Source organism: Entelurus aequoreus, linkage group LG14, assembly GCF_033978785.1.
Source record: "Entelurus aequoreus isolate RoL-2023_Sb linkage group LG14, RoL_Eaeq_v1.1, whole genome shotgun sequence".
NCBI classification, from domain to species: Eukaryota; Metazoa; Chordata; class Actinopteri; order Syngnathiformes; family Syngnathidae; genus Entelurus; species Entelurus aequoreus.
The window spans coordinates 25,680,617-25,695,020 of NC_084744.1; the positions used below are offsets into that span (position 1 = coordinate 25,680,617).

The 14,404-nt window shown below is 39.1% G+C and overlaps 1 protein-coding gene across 3 annotated transcripts; it reads left to right on the top strand.

The window, feature by feature from the left end:
• Positions 1–807: 807 nt before the first annotated feature.
• LOC133664655 (zinc finger protein 135-like) lies at positions 808–12,131 on the top strand. 3 transcript variants are annotated; one of them, XM_062069474.1, is made up of 4 exons: positions 808–864; positions 7,441–7,557; positions 8,229–8,483; positions 11,095–12,131. In XM_062069474.1, exons 3-4 carry the CDS (start codon positions 8,240–8,242, stop codon positions 12,093–12,095), a joined length of 1,245 nt encoding a protein of 414 aa, XP_061925458.1. In that variant the 5' UTR covers positions 808–864; positions 7,441–7,557; positions 8,229–8,239; the 3' UTR covers positions 12,096–12,131. The 3 variants fall into 3 exon arrangements, with proteins under 3 accessions (XP_061925458.1, XP_061925456.1, XP_061925457.1); XM_062069472.1 differs by lacking the exon at positions 808–864 and adding an exon at positions 3,310–3,462 and having other exon boundaries at positions 7,441–7,553; XM_062069473.1 differs by lacking the exons at positions 808–864; positions 7,441–7,557 and adding an exon at positions 3,310–3,462.
• Positions 12,132–14,404: the final 2,273 nt, after the last annotated feature.

Below are 14,404 nucleotides of genomic sequence, written 5' to 3' on the forward strand. Positions count from 1 at the left end.
AAGCGCTATACAAGTATAACCCATTTATCATTTATTATACCTGATATGAAGTGTTCATTGCACATCCTTGTGTACATCGTAGGTTTCCATCGTTCACGACAAATCGCCGGGATCCATTTATCGCGTTTTTGGATGTTTGCCGGGAATCTATAGAAGCTAAGATTTGGTTTATCGCCTCGTCTATTGCTACATCCAACAGCACAGCAGGTTTCTGGCATTTCCAAGCTCAAATAGCAGCAGATATAACAAGAAAGCGTGTGTGAGTCGTTGACCGGCAGTGAACTGGTGACCGGCAAGATGGCCGCGAAGCTAATGGGCGTGGCTGATGACGTCAGCTGCAAAGCCTCTATATAGGTGAACACACCTGCATTCGCTAATTAGGCCAAATTTGGGTCGAACCATGATCCTCAAAAGCTGGGTGTTACAGAAGGACACTAGACATTTAAAAGTGATGTTACCTAAGCCTGAATACACTGTGTACAAATATGACTGCTCTACACATGCAAAAGTACTATGTGAATACTTTTTAGACATGTGATGTTTATTTTAAGATTAAAGATTAAAGTACCAATGATTGTCACACACACACTAGATGTGGTGAAATTTGTCCTCTGCATTTGTCCCATCCCCTTGGGGAGCAGTGGGCAGCAGCGGCGCCGCGCCCGGGAATCATTATGGTGTAATTTACAAAATAACAGTTTTCTTAATTCCCCCTGTCAAATTGGTCCCAGTTAGTGGGAGGGGCTATGGGCTATTTAAGTTGGAAAATGCCATTTTTCTGACAGTCTGCTGTCTGTCAATGCCAGAGGAGGTTCGCTGTCCTGAGCAAGAGTGTCGGTCTCCATGCATCAAACATCTACCGAGGTGATTATTTTGATGATGAGATTATGTTGTGTTGTAACCGGTTAAATGAGTTTAGTTGATTGCTAATTGATTTTGCTAAATCTGTTTTGATTATTTAATTCTTTACTTTGACATATTTGATTATTGACCTTTGATTATGAATACATGTATTTTGTTATAATGGATGATTTACACTTTGATTAGTTGATTATTTTTAATATGCTTATTTGGATGAATTATATATGTGACTTTGAAATGTATTTAGAAACTAAATGTACTATATATAATATACAATACCAATATTGCCTCTATTTATTACTGTTGTAGATTTTGGGTGGTTTGTTTCCTGTTGTTCACCTCTTGACACTTTTGGGATTTCAATAAATGTTTGCCTTGCCATCCTTGATTTGAAAGTCTGGTTTGCAACGGTTACATTACCTTCACCCGAGGCGGGGTGTGACAATATATAAACAAAATTAAATTTTCAAAATAAGCCCTTGAGGACTTCCCATCTTTTTTAATGTTTTTTGGCATCATTATCGTTTTCAACCATATAACTTTCTAAAGTTAAAAAATACTGAACACATGTTTTAAAGAAAGAAATACTAAGTGAATATCTGTTTTTGACCTTAAAAATAACAATTTTACCGAGTACTATAATTAAATTGACTAAATCATGACTGTCAATGAACTCTCCTAAATTAACAGAAACCACATCAAGCTTCATAAACAAACCAATCTTTAAACACATTTTTTCAACTTCCACCCAAAACGAAGACACAATATGACAATACCAAAACAAATGCAGGGTGGATTCAGACTCCTGACAACAAAATTGGCAATAATCTGACTCTGTCACATTCCATAGTTTTAACATTTTTCCCGTGGGTAAGAAGTTATAAATAATTTTAATTTGAATATTGCATTCCACGGCAACGGGCAGTCAAAAACGTCCTCCCATTTCCACATGTGTTATATGGGGCAGCCTTCAACGATTTATTTATTAAATAAAAATTATATATTTTTCTATTTATTTTAGTTCCTTTTTGCCAACTAGAATTTCTTATTAGGGGTTTACAAACTAATAATTTAGTAGTTCCATAATTAATTATTTGTTTCCATCTTTTCCCAATTACTCCAGTTAGTTGATTAAATAAAAAGCTTGAACAAGCATCAACATACATAGTTCTAAATTCATCATACTATATAATCTTACCATTCTCATTGACAAGATCATTGACAAAAATGATTCCTCTTTCAAACATATTTTTCCAAAAGAAAGGCTTTCCATCTATTACAATATTAGAGTTCATCCATATTATCTGCTGCAAAATATTGTCTCTTTTTTCTGGCACATAAAATTGAAAACACCACCATGAGTGGATTGTTTCCTTTATGAACCCCGCCATGTTTCCCAGCAGACTCTCTACATAAGGAAAATGGGAGGGGATCACTTGTAAAAACGGATACAATTTATTTTGATACAGTACATGTTTTTTGTCCAACAGGACACTTGTGTACCACTCAGTGTTTAAATACATCTTTGGAACAATTGATGCTTTTAAAGACAGACATATAGCTTCAGGGTTAAGAAGTTTCAGGCCCCCATATTAATATTCATTGTACAAAACATTTATTTTAATCTTTTCTGGTTTGCCGTCCCAGACAAAATCGAAGACCCTCCGCTCATAAACCTTAAAGTTTTGTGATGGAGCTGGTAATGACAAAAACAAATAAATAAATTGAGGAATAATTAACGAGTTGACAATAGATATTTTACCATACAGGGTTAAGGATTTCCCTTTCCATAATTGCATAATTTTATCCAGCTTTCTTAGTCGATTATCATAATTTACTGAGCTTAGATCTTCCAGATTCTCTGGGACAACAACACTAAGTATGTTAACTGGTCCATCTGTCCACAAAACAGGCACTTTGCATTCCATTCGAAGGATGTTCCCTTTAGATTTCCGATACTTAATAATTTACATTTATCATAATTAAGCTTAAACCCAGATTGCTGTGAAAATATGTCCAAAAGATTAAGAAGGTTCCGCAAACAATGAGGATTGGGGCTTATAAAGAAGCTTGTATCATCTGCATACATTGTTATTTTACTTTCAATATTATTATTACTGAGCCCTTCAATATTTTTATTCAATTTAACTTTAATCGCCAATATTTCCATAGCAATAATAAATAAGTATAGAGACAAAGGGCACCCTTGTTTTAGACCTCTTAATAGAGGTATTGTCCCAAAGATGTATCCATTATTGATAATTCTACAGTTTGTTTTATTATATATATATATATATATATATATATATATATATATATATATATATATATATATATATATATATATATATATATATATATATATATATATATATATATATATATATATATATATATATATGTATATATATATTATACACCTCCTGTGTGACGTCTTCGCGGAACAAATGTTGGCCAAACACGTGTTTCACTGGGACAATAGTGAGTGGTGCACACTTCCTTCGCCCAGCCACAGAACAAAACAAAGCTCCATTTAAGAGTTGCTGGTGTAACATAAGGAAGAATATATTCCACTCATCTCTTGTACATGCGGCTAATGAGGTAATATAAATTATATATTTTTATATCATTTATGCTATTTGCCTGGTATGTTGTTCGAAGCTAACGTGCTAGCGTTAGCCCGCTAGCAGGCCTTTGTAGCAAATGCGAGCGTTTTTTTTAGGATTGTATTTAATATGTTCTCTACGAGAATTATATTGACTTATTTAATACTTTAACTGTTGTTGTTTTTTTGCTGTATAGTACAGTCACGCTTAACATCATTAAATAATTGTTACTAGAAAGGAACGAACGTCTCGTAATTTAAGTCTGGAATAAGTCACGTGGTATAATAATAATCATAATAATACATTTTATTTGGTATAGTGCTTTTCAGTGAACTCAGACGCTTTACAGGATAACAATTAAAATTATTATTATGTATTACACATGCACTGCAGTAGTCTACTTTGTGTCTGTGCTAACTTAATTAGCAATAAATACAAATTATGTTGTTTGCACGCACTTCTATTACCTTGATGACATCCATCCATTTTTCTACCGCTTGTCCCTATTTGGGGTTGGGGGGAGGGTGGGTGCTGGAGACTATCTCAGCTGCATTCGGGTGGACATATCATGGAAATTAAATCAACTGATTAGAGATCTCCAATAATGGCTTTTTTGCCGATATTCCGATAGTGTCCAACTCTTAATTACAGACACAGATATATACAGTTGTGTAATTAACACATTAGTATGCCTAATTTTGTTGTGATGCCCCACTGGATACATTAAACAATTAACAAGGTTTTCCAAAATAAATAAAGTTATGGAAAAAAATGCCAACATGGCACTGCCATATTTATTATTGAAGTCACAAAGTGCATAATTTTTTTTAACATGCCTCAAAACAGCAGCTTGGAATTTGGGACATGCTCTCCCCATGAAGAGGTTGAGGGGGGCGGGGTTGACGTGGGGCGTGGGGGGTTTATTGTAGCGTCCCGGAAGTTAGTGCTGCAAGGGGTTCTGGGTATTTGTTCTGTTGTGTTTATGTTGTGTTACGGTGCGGATGTTCTCCCGAAATGTGTTTGTCATTCTTGTTTGGTGTGGGTTCACAGTGTGGCGCATATTTGTAACAGTGTTAAAGTTGTTTATACGGTCACCCTCAGTGTGACCTGTATGGCTGTTGACCAAGTATGAAATGCATTCACTTGTGTGCGTGAAAAGCCGGCACGCAAAGGAAGTGCCTTTAAGGTTTATTGGCGCTCTGTACTTCTCCCTACGTCCGTGCACACAGCAGCGTTTTAAAAAGTCATAAATTTTACTTTTTGAAACCGATACCGATAATTTCTGATATTACATTTTAAAGCATTTATCGGCCGATAATATCGGCAGTCCGATAATATTGGCAGTCCGATATTATCGGACATCCCTAAAACTGATGCTTGTTATTACGAATACACTATTTGCACAATTGTAAGCGATTAATGCTCATTCAGTCAGACAAAAATGAATATTTGATTAAATAAATGTTAAATATTAAAAATGGCTTTAATATACTGTACACAAATTGAACATGCATCAATATTTTGTTTGTAATCGAATCATGAGGTACCCAAATATTCTCCCCCCCCAAAAAAAAAAAAAAAAATATATATATATATATATATATATATATATATATATATATATATATATATATATATATATATATATATATATATATATATATACACTATATTGCCAAAAGTATTTGGCCACCTTCCTTTACTCACATATGAACTTGAAGTGCCATCCCATGGAATTGTCCAAAATGTTTTGGTATCCTGGAGCATTCAAAGTTCCTTTCACTGGAACTAAGGCGCCAAGCCCAACTCCTGAAAAAACAATCCCACACCATAATTCCTCCTCCACCAAATTTCACACTCGGCACAATGCAGTCCGAAATGTAGCATTCTCCTGGCAACCTCCAAACCCAGACTGGTCCATCAGATTGCCAGATGGAAAAGCGTGACTCATCAGTCCGGAGAAGGCGTCTCCACTGCTCTAGAGTCCAGTGGCGACATGCTTTACACCACTGCAGCCCACGCTTTGCATTGGACTTGGTGATGTATGGCTTGGATACAGCTGTTCGGCCATGGAAACCCATTCCATGAAGCTCGCTGCGTACTGTACGTGGGCTAATTGGAAGGTCACATGAAGTTTGGAGCTCTGTAGCAACTGACTGTGCAGAAAGTCTTTGCACTATGCGCTTCAGCATCCGCTGACCCCTCTCTGTCAGTCTGGCCTACCACTTGTTGGCTGACTTGCTGTTGTTCCCAAACTCTTCACTTTTCTTATAATAAAGCCGACAGTTGACTTTGGAATATTTAGGAGCCAGGAAATTTCACGACTGGATTTGTTGCACAGGTGGCATCCTATGACAGTTTCACACTGGAAATCACTGAGAGCGGCCCATTCTTTCACAAAATGTTTGTAGAAACAGTCTCCATGCCTAAGTGCTTGATTTTATAAGTGATTAGGACACCTGATTCTCATCATTTGGATGGGTGCCCAAATACTTTTGGCAATATAGTGTATATATATTCTCACGCCAGCACATTTCTTAAAGGCCTACTGAAACCCACTACTACCGATCACGCAGTCTGATAGTTTATATGTCAATGATGAAATCTTAACATTGCAACACATGCCAATACGGCCGGGTTAACTTATAAAGTGCAATTTTAAATTTCCAGCGAAACTTCCGGTTGAAAACGTCTATGTATGATGACGTATGCGTGTGACGTCAATGGTTGAAACGGAAGTATTCGGACACATTGTATCCAATACAAAAAGCTCTGTTTTCATCGCAAAATTCTACAGTATTCTGGACATCTGTGTTGGTGAATCTTTTGCAATTTGTTTAATGAACAATGAAGACTGCAAAGAAGAAAGCTGTAGGTGGGATCGTTGTATTAGCGGCTGGCTGCAGCAACACAACCAGGAGGACTTTGACTTGGATAGCAGACGCGCTATCCGACGCTAGCCGCCGACCGCATCGATGATCGGGTGAAGTCCTTCGTCGCTCCGTCGATCGCTGGAACGCAGGTGAGCACGGGTGTTGATGAGCAGATGAGGGCTGGCTGGCGTAGGTGGATAGCTAATGTTTTTAGCATAGCTCTGTGAGGTCCCGTAGCTAAGTTAGCTTCAATGGCGTCGTTAGCAACAGCATTGTTAAGCTTCGCCAGGCTGTAAAGCATTAACCGTGTAGTTACAGGTCCATGGTTTAATAGTATTGTTGATTTTCTGTCTATCCTTCCAGTCAGGGGTTTATTTCTTTTGTTTCTGTCTGCAGTCAAGCCCGATGCTATCACGTTAGCTCCGTAGCTAAAGTGCTTCGCTGATGTATTGTCGTGGAGATAAAAGTCACTGTGAATGTCCATTTCACGTTCTCAACTCTCATTTTCAAGAGGATATAGTATCCGAGGTGGTTTAAAATACAAATCTGTGATCCACAATAGAAAAAGGAGAAAGTGTGGAATCCAATGAGCCAGCTTGTACCTAAGTTACGGTCAGAGCGAAAAAAGATGCATCCTGCACTGCACTCTAGTCCTTCACTCTCACGTTCCTCGTCCACAAATCTTTCATCCTCGCTCAAATTAATGGGGTAATCGTCGCTTTCTCAGTCCGAATCGCTCTCGCTGCTGGTGTAAACAATGGGGAATTGTGAGGAGCCTTTCAACCTGCGACGTCATGCTACTTCTGGTACAGGCAAGACTTTTTTTTTATCAGCGACCAAAAGTTGCAAACTTTATCATCTATGTTCTCTACTAAATCCTTTCAGCAAAAATATGGCAATATTGCGAAATGATCAAGTATGACACATAGAATGGATCTGCTATCCCCGTTTAAATAAAAAAAATTAATTTCAGTAAGCCTTTAAGGTGTGAGTGAGGTTCAACCAACATACTATTGCACGGCCACACTCGCTGGCACTTGTTACACGTGCTTCGCTGCACTTCTGTTTGTTTTCTGTTGGTTTTAAGAATGCTTTCGCAGAAGGAAGAACAAGGAGAGGATATTGCGTGTAAAGGTAAAGCCAACTAATCACAGCTCTGCAGTCTTTGTCACCGTTGACGTGAGGCGGGACTACTTTGGAGGTGCACGTCAAGGTTGGTTAGTAGTGGGAGGAGCGAGTTGGCGTCACTTGATGCTGCAGCACAATTAAACTTTTATACGTGCAGACTGACTTAACCTCTTAAGGCCCAAGCTGTTTGTTTACATGCTTTTTTTAATTTCTCTTTGCTTGTTGGGCTTATTGGACCCTAATTACAATAAAAACTAAGAATCATCTTTTGATATGATGTACTTAGTCCATAAGTACACAAACGTGTACTTCATGTTTAGTGACATGGTAATTCTTATTTTTACACTTTTTCCCCCAAATTCCATTGTATGTTATACTCTTCTGACACCACCAAATGGCAGTATAAGTGTCCACATAAGCTGCCATAAGACCCCAATTCAGTAGTGTACACAATTTTGGAAATATGAGCTAAAAGGTGCTGTCCACGCATGTGGCCACTAGGCCTTTACAGTCATGACGATATTAAAATCCAAGCAGGAGGTTTTCTATATGTTCTAAAAAGCTGTTACTCTTTATCAATAATTACTGTAAATGTAGAAAACAAGATTATATACACAATTCATAATAATCAATGACTGATGATGATTCCATGTGTAGAAGAACATCACCGCAAAGTCTCTGTCCACTTGAAAAATATTATATTTGAGAGACTAAAAATTATTTGACACATCTGAGCTGAAGTTTGTTTGTTGTCTTGCAGACGTCCAGCAGATGAATGCTCGTCAAGAAGAACGTCCCTTTCAGCAGCGGGGGGACTCCTCTTTGAGGCAGGAGGATCCACGGCCCCCCCACATTAAGGAGGAAGAGGAGGATCTCTGGGTTATTAAGGAGGGAGAGTGTCTTCCAGGGCAGGAGGAGGCGGATCTCACCAAGTTTCCACTGACTGTTGTATCTGTGAAGACCGAAGACCGTGAAGACAAACCACCTGAGTCCTCACACCTTCATCACAGTCCAAGTAAGCACAACATCCAGATGTCATCCAATATGTATGCTAAATAGTAAAAAAAACTGCTAGTACAAGGCGGCTAACATTACAGGTATTGGTAGTCCTCTATTGTGTCAGGTTCAAACACTGATGACATCTATTAAACAGACGAGAAGCAAGGAATCATGCAGAGACAGAGTTCAATTTGGCTCAATGTAGAGACACGTGTTTTGGGCTCTATTCTAGTTACAGATTCAAACTACGTTCTAAAAGTCCAGCCAGCATGCTTCCTCTATTTATTTGGGAGGTCCCTGGTTACATCACTGAAGCTGTCGCAAAGGGAAGGGGGGTAATCTCGACAGCTCCAGTTAGACACAATATATGATTATACAAAAATGCAAATGTGTTGACGCTGGTGATATCGCCCTGTCTCTGCTTTGTCTGCGTCCCGGTACCCGATGTTCGGCCTTGGCAGTCAGCAGGCCGAGTCTGGACACAACACTGATACGAGACGGCTGGTAATCTTTTGGATTGCCAGCTTGGCACAGATAGAAAAATACTATAGCAACGGCCCTTAAGCATAAAGTTGTGTGACAATATATACATGATTATTCTAACAATTGTGCCTTTAAAATCACCAACATTACTCTATTTACTTATAGTGACCTGTATATTAACCAAGTATTAGCAGCATTGTAATTGTAAGAGCTAACTTCGAGGAACTATTTTTAGTCAAACGGCTCCTTGCTCGCAGAGAGGTAGACTAGCTACTGAGCTTCTGCTTCATTGCCGCTGAGTTGTAGATTATAAATCATTCCTCACGCTTGTATCGGCGAGGTGTTGGCCATAGATCGAGAAGTCGGTCAAATTAGTTTCAAACCCAAAGACGTCACGATGAAGACACGGCAAGATGCTCATTTCTTCCCAGCATTCTTGACCCGAGGAGTGAGGATTATGCTCAATATATCAGCTAAACAGAGAGAACATGTCTCGTGCTGAAAGATATAAACATCCCATCAGTCTGCATCCCGGTGAGAGCAGACATTGTACGGTAAGTGATTGATTTTTTTTTAATGTTATCTTGTTTAGCATTTAACAATACTGCTACATGGATGGATAGATGGTACTTTATTTATTCCTTCAGGATAGTTCCTTTAGGAAAATTAAAATGATGCTTAGTGTTTCACTAAAGCTGCATCTGTTTAGCAATCAGCTTCTAAAACTTGTAGCTCATCCTCCCAAAAATATACTTTTTTGGATTATGATTTGTCTCAAAGTAGTCTTTGCTGTCTCTAATGAAGTCTGTCATGATTGTTGTTGTTGTTGAAGGGAAAAGTGAATGTTGTCATGCGCTGAGTAAAAATCAATGTTTACATCTGGTAATTCTTAAAATGACCAAAATACAGTAAATATTACATGTTGTCATTAAGGGAGTAACGATTCCTTTTAACGATTTAATTCGATTTGTAATTTGTTGTTGCCGATACGATTTATTATTATTTGATTTTTGTTTTAGAAGAAGAAGAATACGATCCGAAACGGTTCAGTGGGTTGAAATCGATTCAGTAACTTTTTTTATCAAAACAAATAAAGCAGTGTGAGTGTGAAATAAATAGACACTGAGTTTCCTTTATTTCTTGTAAGGGAAAGTCCATGGACACATGAGGACTTTAAAAGCAAAAAAACAAAAGTATTTAAATCAGAGCCCATGGTAGGACAACCGTTTATATATTTAGTTGATATCCGCCATTCTGTGTTTTTGTCTGATATATAATTGTGATCAAAATTGAATCATTCGATGATTTTGAAAAGATGAAATATCAGTATCAGCATTGGTATGACCGATACTGGGCATGTAACTATTTGGTGTTGGATCCAAACCCAAATTCTCAGTATCACCCAAAACTAATGCAAAGTATCAAACAGAAGAATTAGTGTTCAGTACATTTTAACGGAAGTGTAGATGGAACCATAAATTAGCAAGTAGATTAATAATAGTTTTGAGGAAATAATTCTTGAAATTGTGAAATATGTTACTGCATATTTCAGCAACTAAATTAGGAGGCTTTGTAGCTCGTTTTCAAATGGTTTTGTTAGTAATTATATATTAAATAATATTGCACAATACATTTTAGGCCATGTTAAAAAGTACCAATGATTGTCACACACACACACACACTAGGTGTGGCAAAATTATTCTCTGCGTTTGACCCATCACCCTTGATCACCCCCTGGGAGGTGAGGGTAGTGAGCAGCAGTGGTGGCCGCGCCCGGGAATCATTTTTGGTGATTTAACCCCCAATTCCAACCCTTAATGCTGAGTGCCAGGCAGGGAGGTAATAGGTCCCAATTGTATAGTCTTTGGTATGACTCACGACCTACCGATCTCCCACTAGGCCACTGAGTAGGCCTATGGGTAGGATGTGGCCCATCCTTAGTAAAACGTTCTCCCGCCGTACCTTGTTTTTATTTTCCTGTGAGTAATGTTGTAAAGAGCAGCGTGTTTGTCTGCCACTGAGATTTCAAGACAGTTCATACAATAACTTGTTGTGCTTAAGTACATGTAAACGTACTGAATGCATCGTTGAACTGAGCAAAGCTGGATGTTTCTAAAACGTGTTTGTCTTCTTGTGACCTGCAGATGTCTGTGAAGAACATCTTCTCCATGAGCAACAGAAGTGGAGCTTCAAGATGGTGAAGGAGGAGTCACAGCTCTCCCACATTAAGGAGGAAGAGGAGGAACACATCATCAGTGAAGAGGGAGAGCATCTTCAAGGACTGGAGGAGTTCCCAGTGTTTGTTGTGATTGTGAAGAGTGAAGATGATGAGGTCAAAAGTGAAAGTGAGGAGAAGAGAGAGGCGGAGCCTCCAAGCAGCAGCTCAACACAACACATGACAACAGAAGCTGTTGGAGACCACTGTGGAGGATCACAAGCAGACAAGCTCTTAGCTCCACTATCAGATAGTGAGGACACAACGTCACACTCTCCTGACACTGATGATGAAGACTCTAAAGATGATAAAACATGTCACACTGACAACACACGCTTGACATGTTCTCACTGTGGCAAAACCTTTAAATACCGTTGGTATCTGAAATTACACATGAGAACACACACTGGAGAAAAACCTTTTACCTGCTCAGAATGTGGTAACAGTTTTGTAACAAATCAAAGTTTAAAAGTACACATGAGAACACACACTGGAGAAAAAACCTTAATGTGCTCAATTTGTAGTAAAAGATTCACCCAGCAGGCACATTTGATAAAGCACACAAGAACACACACCGGTGAAAAACCTTTTTCCTGTTCACTCTGTGGTAAAGGTTTTATACAAAGTCCGCAATTGAAAAGACACATGAGAACACACACTGGTGAAAAGCCTTATATATGTTCAGTATGTAGTAAAAGTTTTATACAAAGGCATCATTTGAAAGCACACATGAGAACGCACTCTGGTGAAAAACCATACTCCTGTTCAAGCTGCAACAAAAGCTTTCGTCACCTAAAAACTCTTACAGTACACATGAGAACACACACAGGAGAGAAAGTGTTGAGTTGCAGTGTGTGTGGTGAAAGATTCTCTTATAAGTACCAGTGTAAGAAACACAAGTGTGCTGGTGAGAACAGCAGCAGCAAATGAAGATGCAGGATTTGAAATAAAGTGTCAAAACTTTAACTTTGACTTTCTAACAACATCAGCACATATAACATGTGTGACATAATTGTTGTCTGTAACACAATCTTGTTATTACGCTTCTAACATTTATAGATTAGATATTTTAGATTTGTGCATTTATTTCAGTCAATAAATGCATTAACATACAACATTGTGTACTTTAATTTAGAAGTAACAGAACACAGTGACTGAAAAGGTGAGAATAAACATACAATATACATTTAATGTGTATATGGATATTCTTAATTCACTTTTATACGTATTCATAATGTTTTGTATACGTTTCTGATATAATGAAGGGTTACATATTTTTATTTATAATTGTAAATGATTCCATAGATGAACTCCTTTATATGATGTACATATTTGTTTTACATTTGTTCACACCTTTGCTTTTGAGGACTCATAAATCCCTCTTAGTTCATATTTACTGGTTCACATCTGAAACATCTTCTGGACCACTTCTGGAAGCATATTATTATTTACTTTGTACATCATTTGAGCAGTTGTCTTTTATACAAGATCATTTGCTTTTAAACTGTGTGACTTAATCATTTGTTGAGTCTCGATAAAACATTCTATTAATTAAATACTTTATTACTATTAATATTGTTTTGTGATTGTTTTATATGTATATCCCCAGACCTTTATACAATAAACAATGTATGCTTCAACTAAAGTTGGTTACAATAAATCAATCAATCAATCAATCAAAGTTTACTTATATAGCCCTACATCACGAGTGTCTCAAAGGGCTGCACAAGCCACAATGACATCCTCGGCTCAGATCCCACATCAGGTCAAGGAAAAACTCATGTATGTAAATGTAGTGGATATGTACTTTTTCTGTTTTATTTTTCGCAGTCGTTTTTAATATTTGTTCTTCATAGGATTTTTTATTTAATTCCAGGTTAGATTATTATCTACAGTATAATAACTCCTAGATAGATTGATTGATACATCTTTACTGTCTGTTCCAAAACAGAAATGATTTTCCACAGGCTCTATCTAAGACAAACTTGCAGGACAAAACAAGAGATGAGAAATAAAAACATAAGACAATATGTAAGATTAAAAAAATAAGCAACAGTATTCCATCTATTTTTGTTTAAATTGATGATGACCGACTCCTCTCTGAGCTGCCACCTTATCGTGGTAGAGGAGTTTGCGTGTCCTAATGATCCTAGGAGCTATGTTGTCCGGGGGCTTCAATGCCACCTGGTAGGGTCTCCCAAGACAAACAGGTCCTAGGTGAGGGATCAGACAAAGAGCAGCTCGAAGACCTCTATGGAAATGCAAAAACAGAGACTCCGATTTCCCTCGCCCGTATGCGGGTCACCGGGGCCCCCCTCTGGAGCCAGGCCCGGAGTTGGGGTACGATGGCGAAAGCCTGGTGGCCGGGCCTGTCCTCATGGGGCCCGGCCGGGCACAGCCCGAAGAGGCAACGTGGGTCCCTCCTCCAGTGGGCTCACCACTCATGGGAGGGGCCATAGAGGTCGGGTGCGTTGTGAGTTGGGCAGCAGCCGAAGGCAGGGCACTTGGCGGTCCGATCCTCGGCTCCATAAGCTAGCTCATGGGGCGTGGAATGTCATCTCGCTGGGGGGGAAGGAGCCTGAGCTAGTGCGTGAAGTGGAGAAGTTCCGGCTGCATATAGTCGGACTCACTTTGACGCACAGCTGGGGCTCTGGAACCAGTTCTCTCAAGAGGGGATGGACTCTCTTCCACACTGGCGTTGCATGCAGTGAGAGGCGACGGGCTGGGTAGCAATTCTTGTTGGAGTTCAACCCAGTGGATGAGAGGGTAGCTTCCCTTTGCCTTCGAGTGGGGGGACGGGTCCTGACTGTTGTTTGTGCTTACGCACAAAACAGCAGTTCAGAGTACCCACCCTTTTTTCAGAGTACCCACCCTTTTTGGATACACTCGAGGGAGTACTGGAAAGTGCTCCCCCGGGTGATTCCCTTGTCCTACTGGGGGACTTCAACGCTCATGTTGGCAACGACAGTGAAACCTGGAGAGGCGTGATTGGGAAGAATGGCCGCCCAGATCTGAACCCGAGTGGTGTTTTGTAATTGGACTTCTGTGCCGTCACAGATTGTCCATAACAAACGCCATGTTCAAACATAAGGGTGTCCATATGTGCACTTGGCATCAGGACACCGTAGGCCGCAGTTCCATGATCGACTTTGCAGTTGTGTCATCGAATTTGCGGCCTCATGTTTTGGACACTCGGGTGAAGAGAGGGTCAGAGCTTTCTATCGATCACCACCTGGTTT

Excerpts from the sequence above, each read along its gene's own strand:
- LOC133664655 (XM_062069472.1), top strand. Across the intron at positions 7,554-8,228 it reads CTTTGGAGGTGCACGTCAAG|ACGTCCAGCAGATGAATGCT; the intron begins GTTGGTTAGTAG and ends GTTGTCTTGCAG. Across the intron at positions 8,484-11,094 it reads ACACCTTCATCACAGTCCAA|ATGTCTGTGAAGAACATCTT; the intron begins GTAAGCACAACA and ends TGTGACCTGCAG.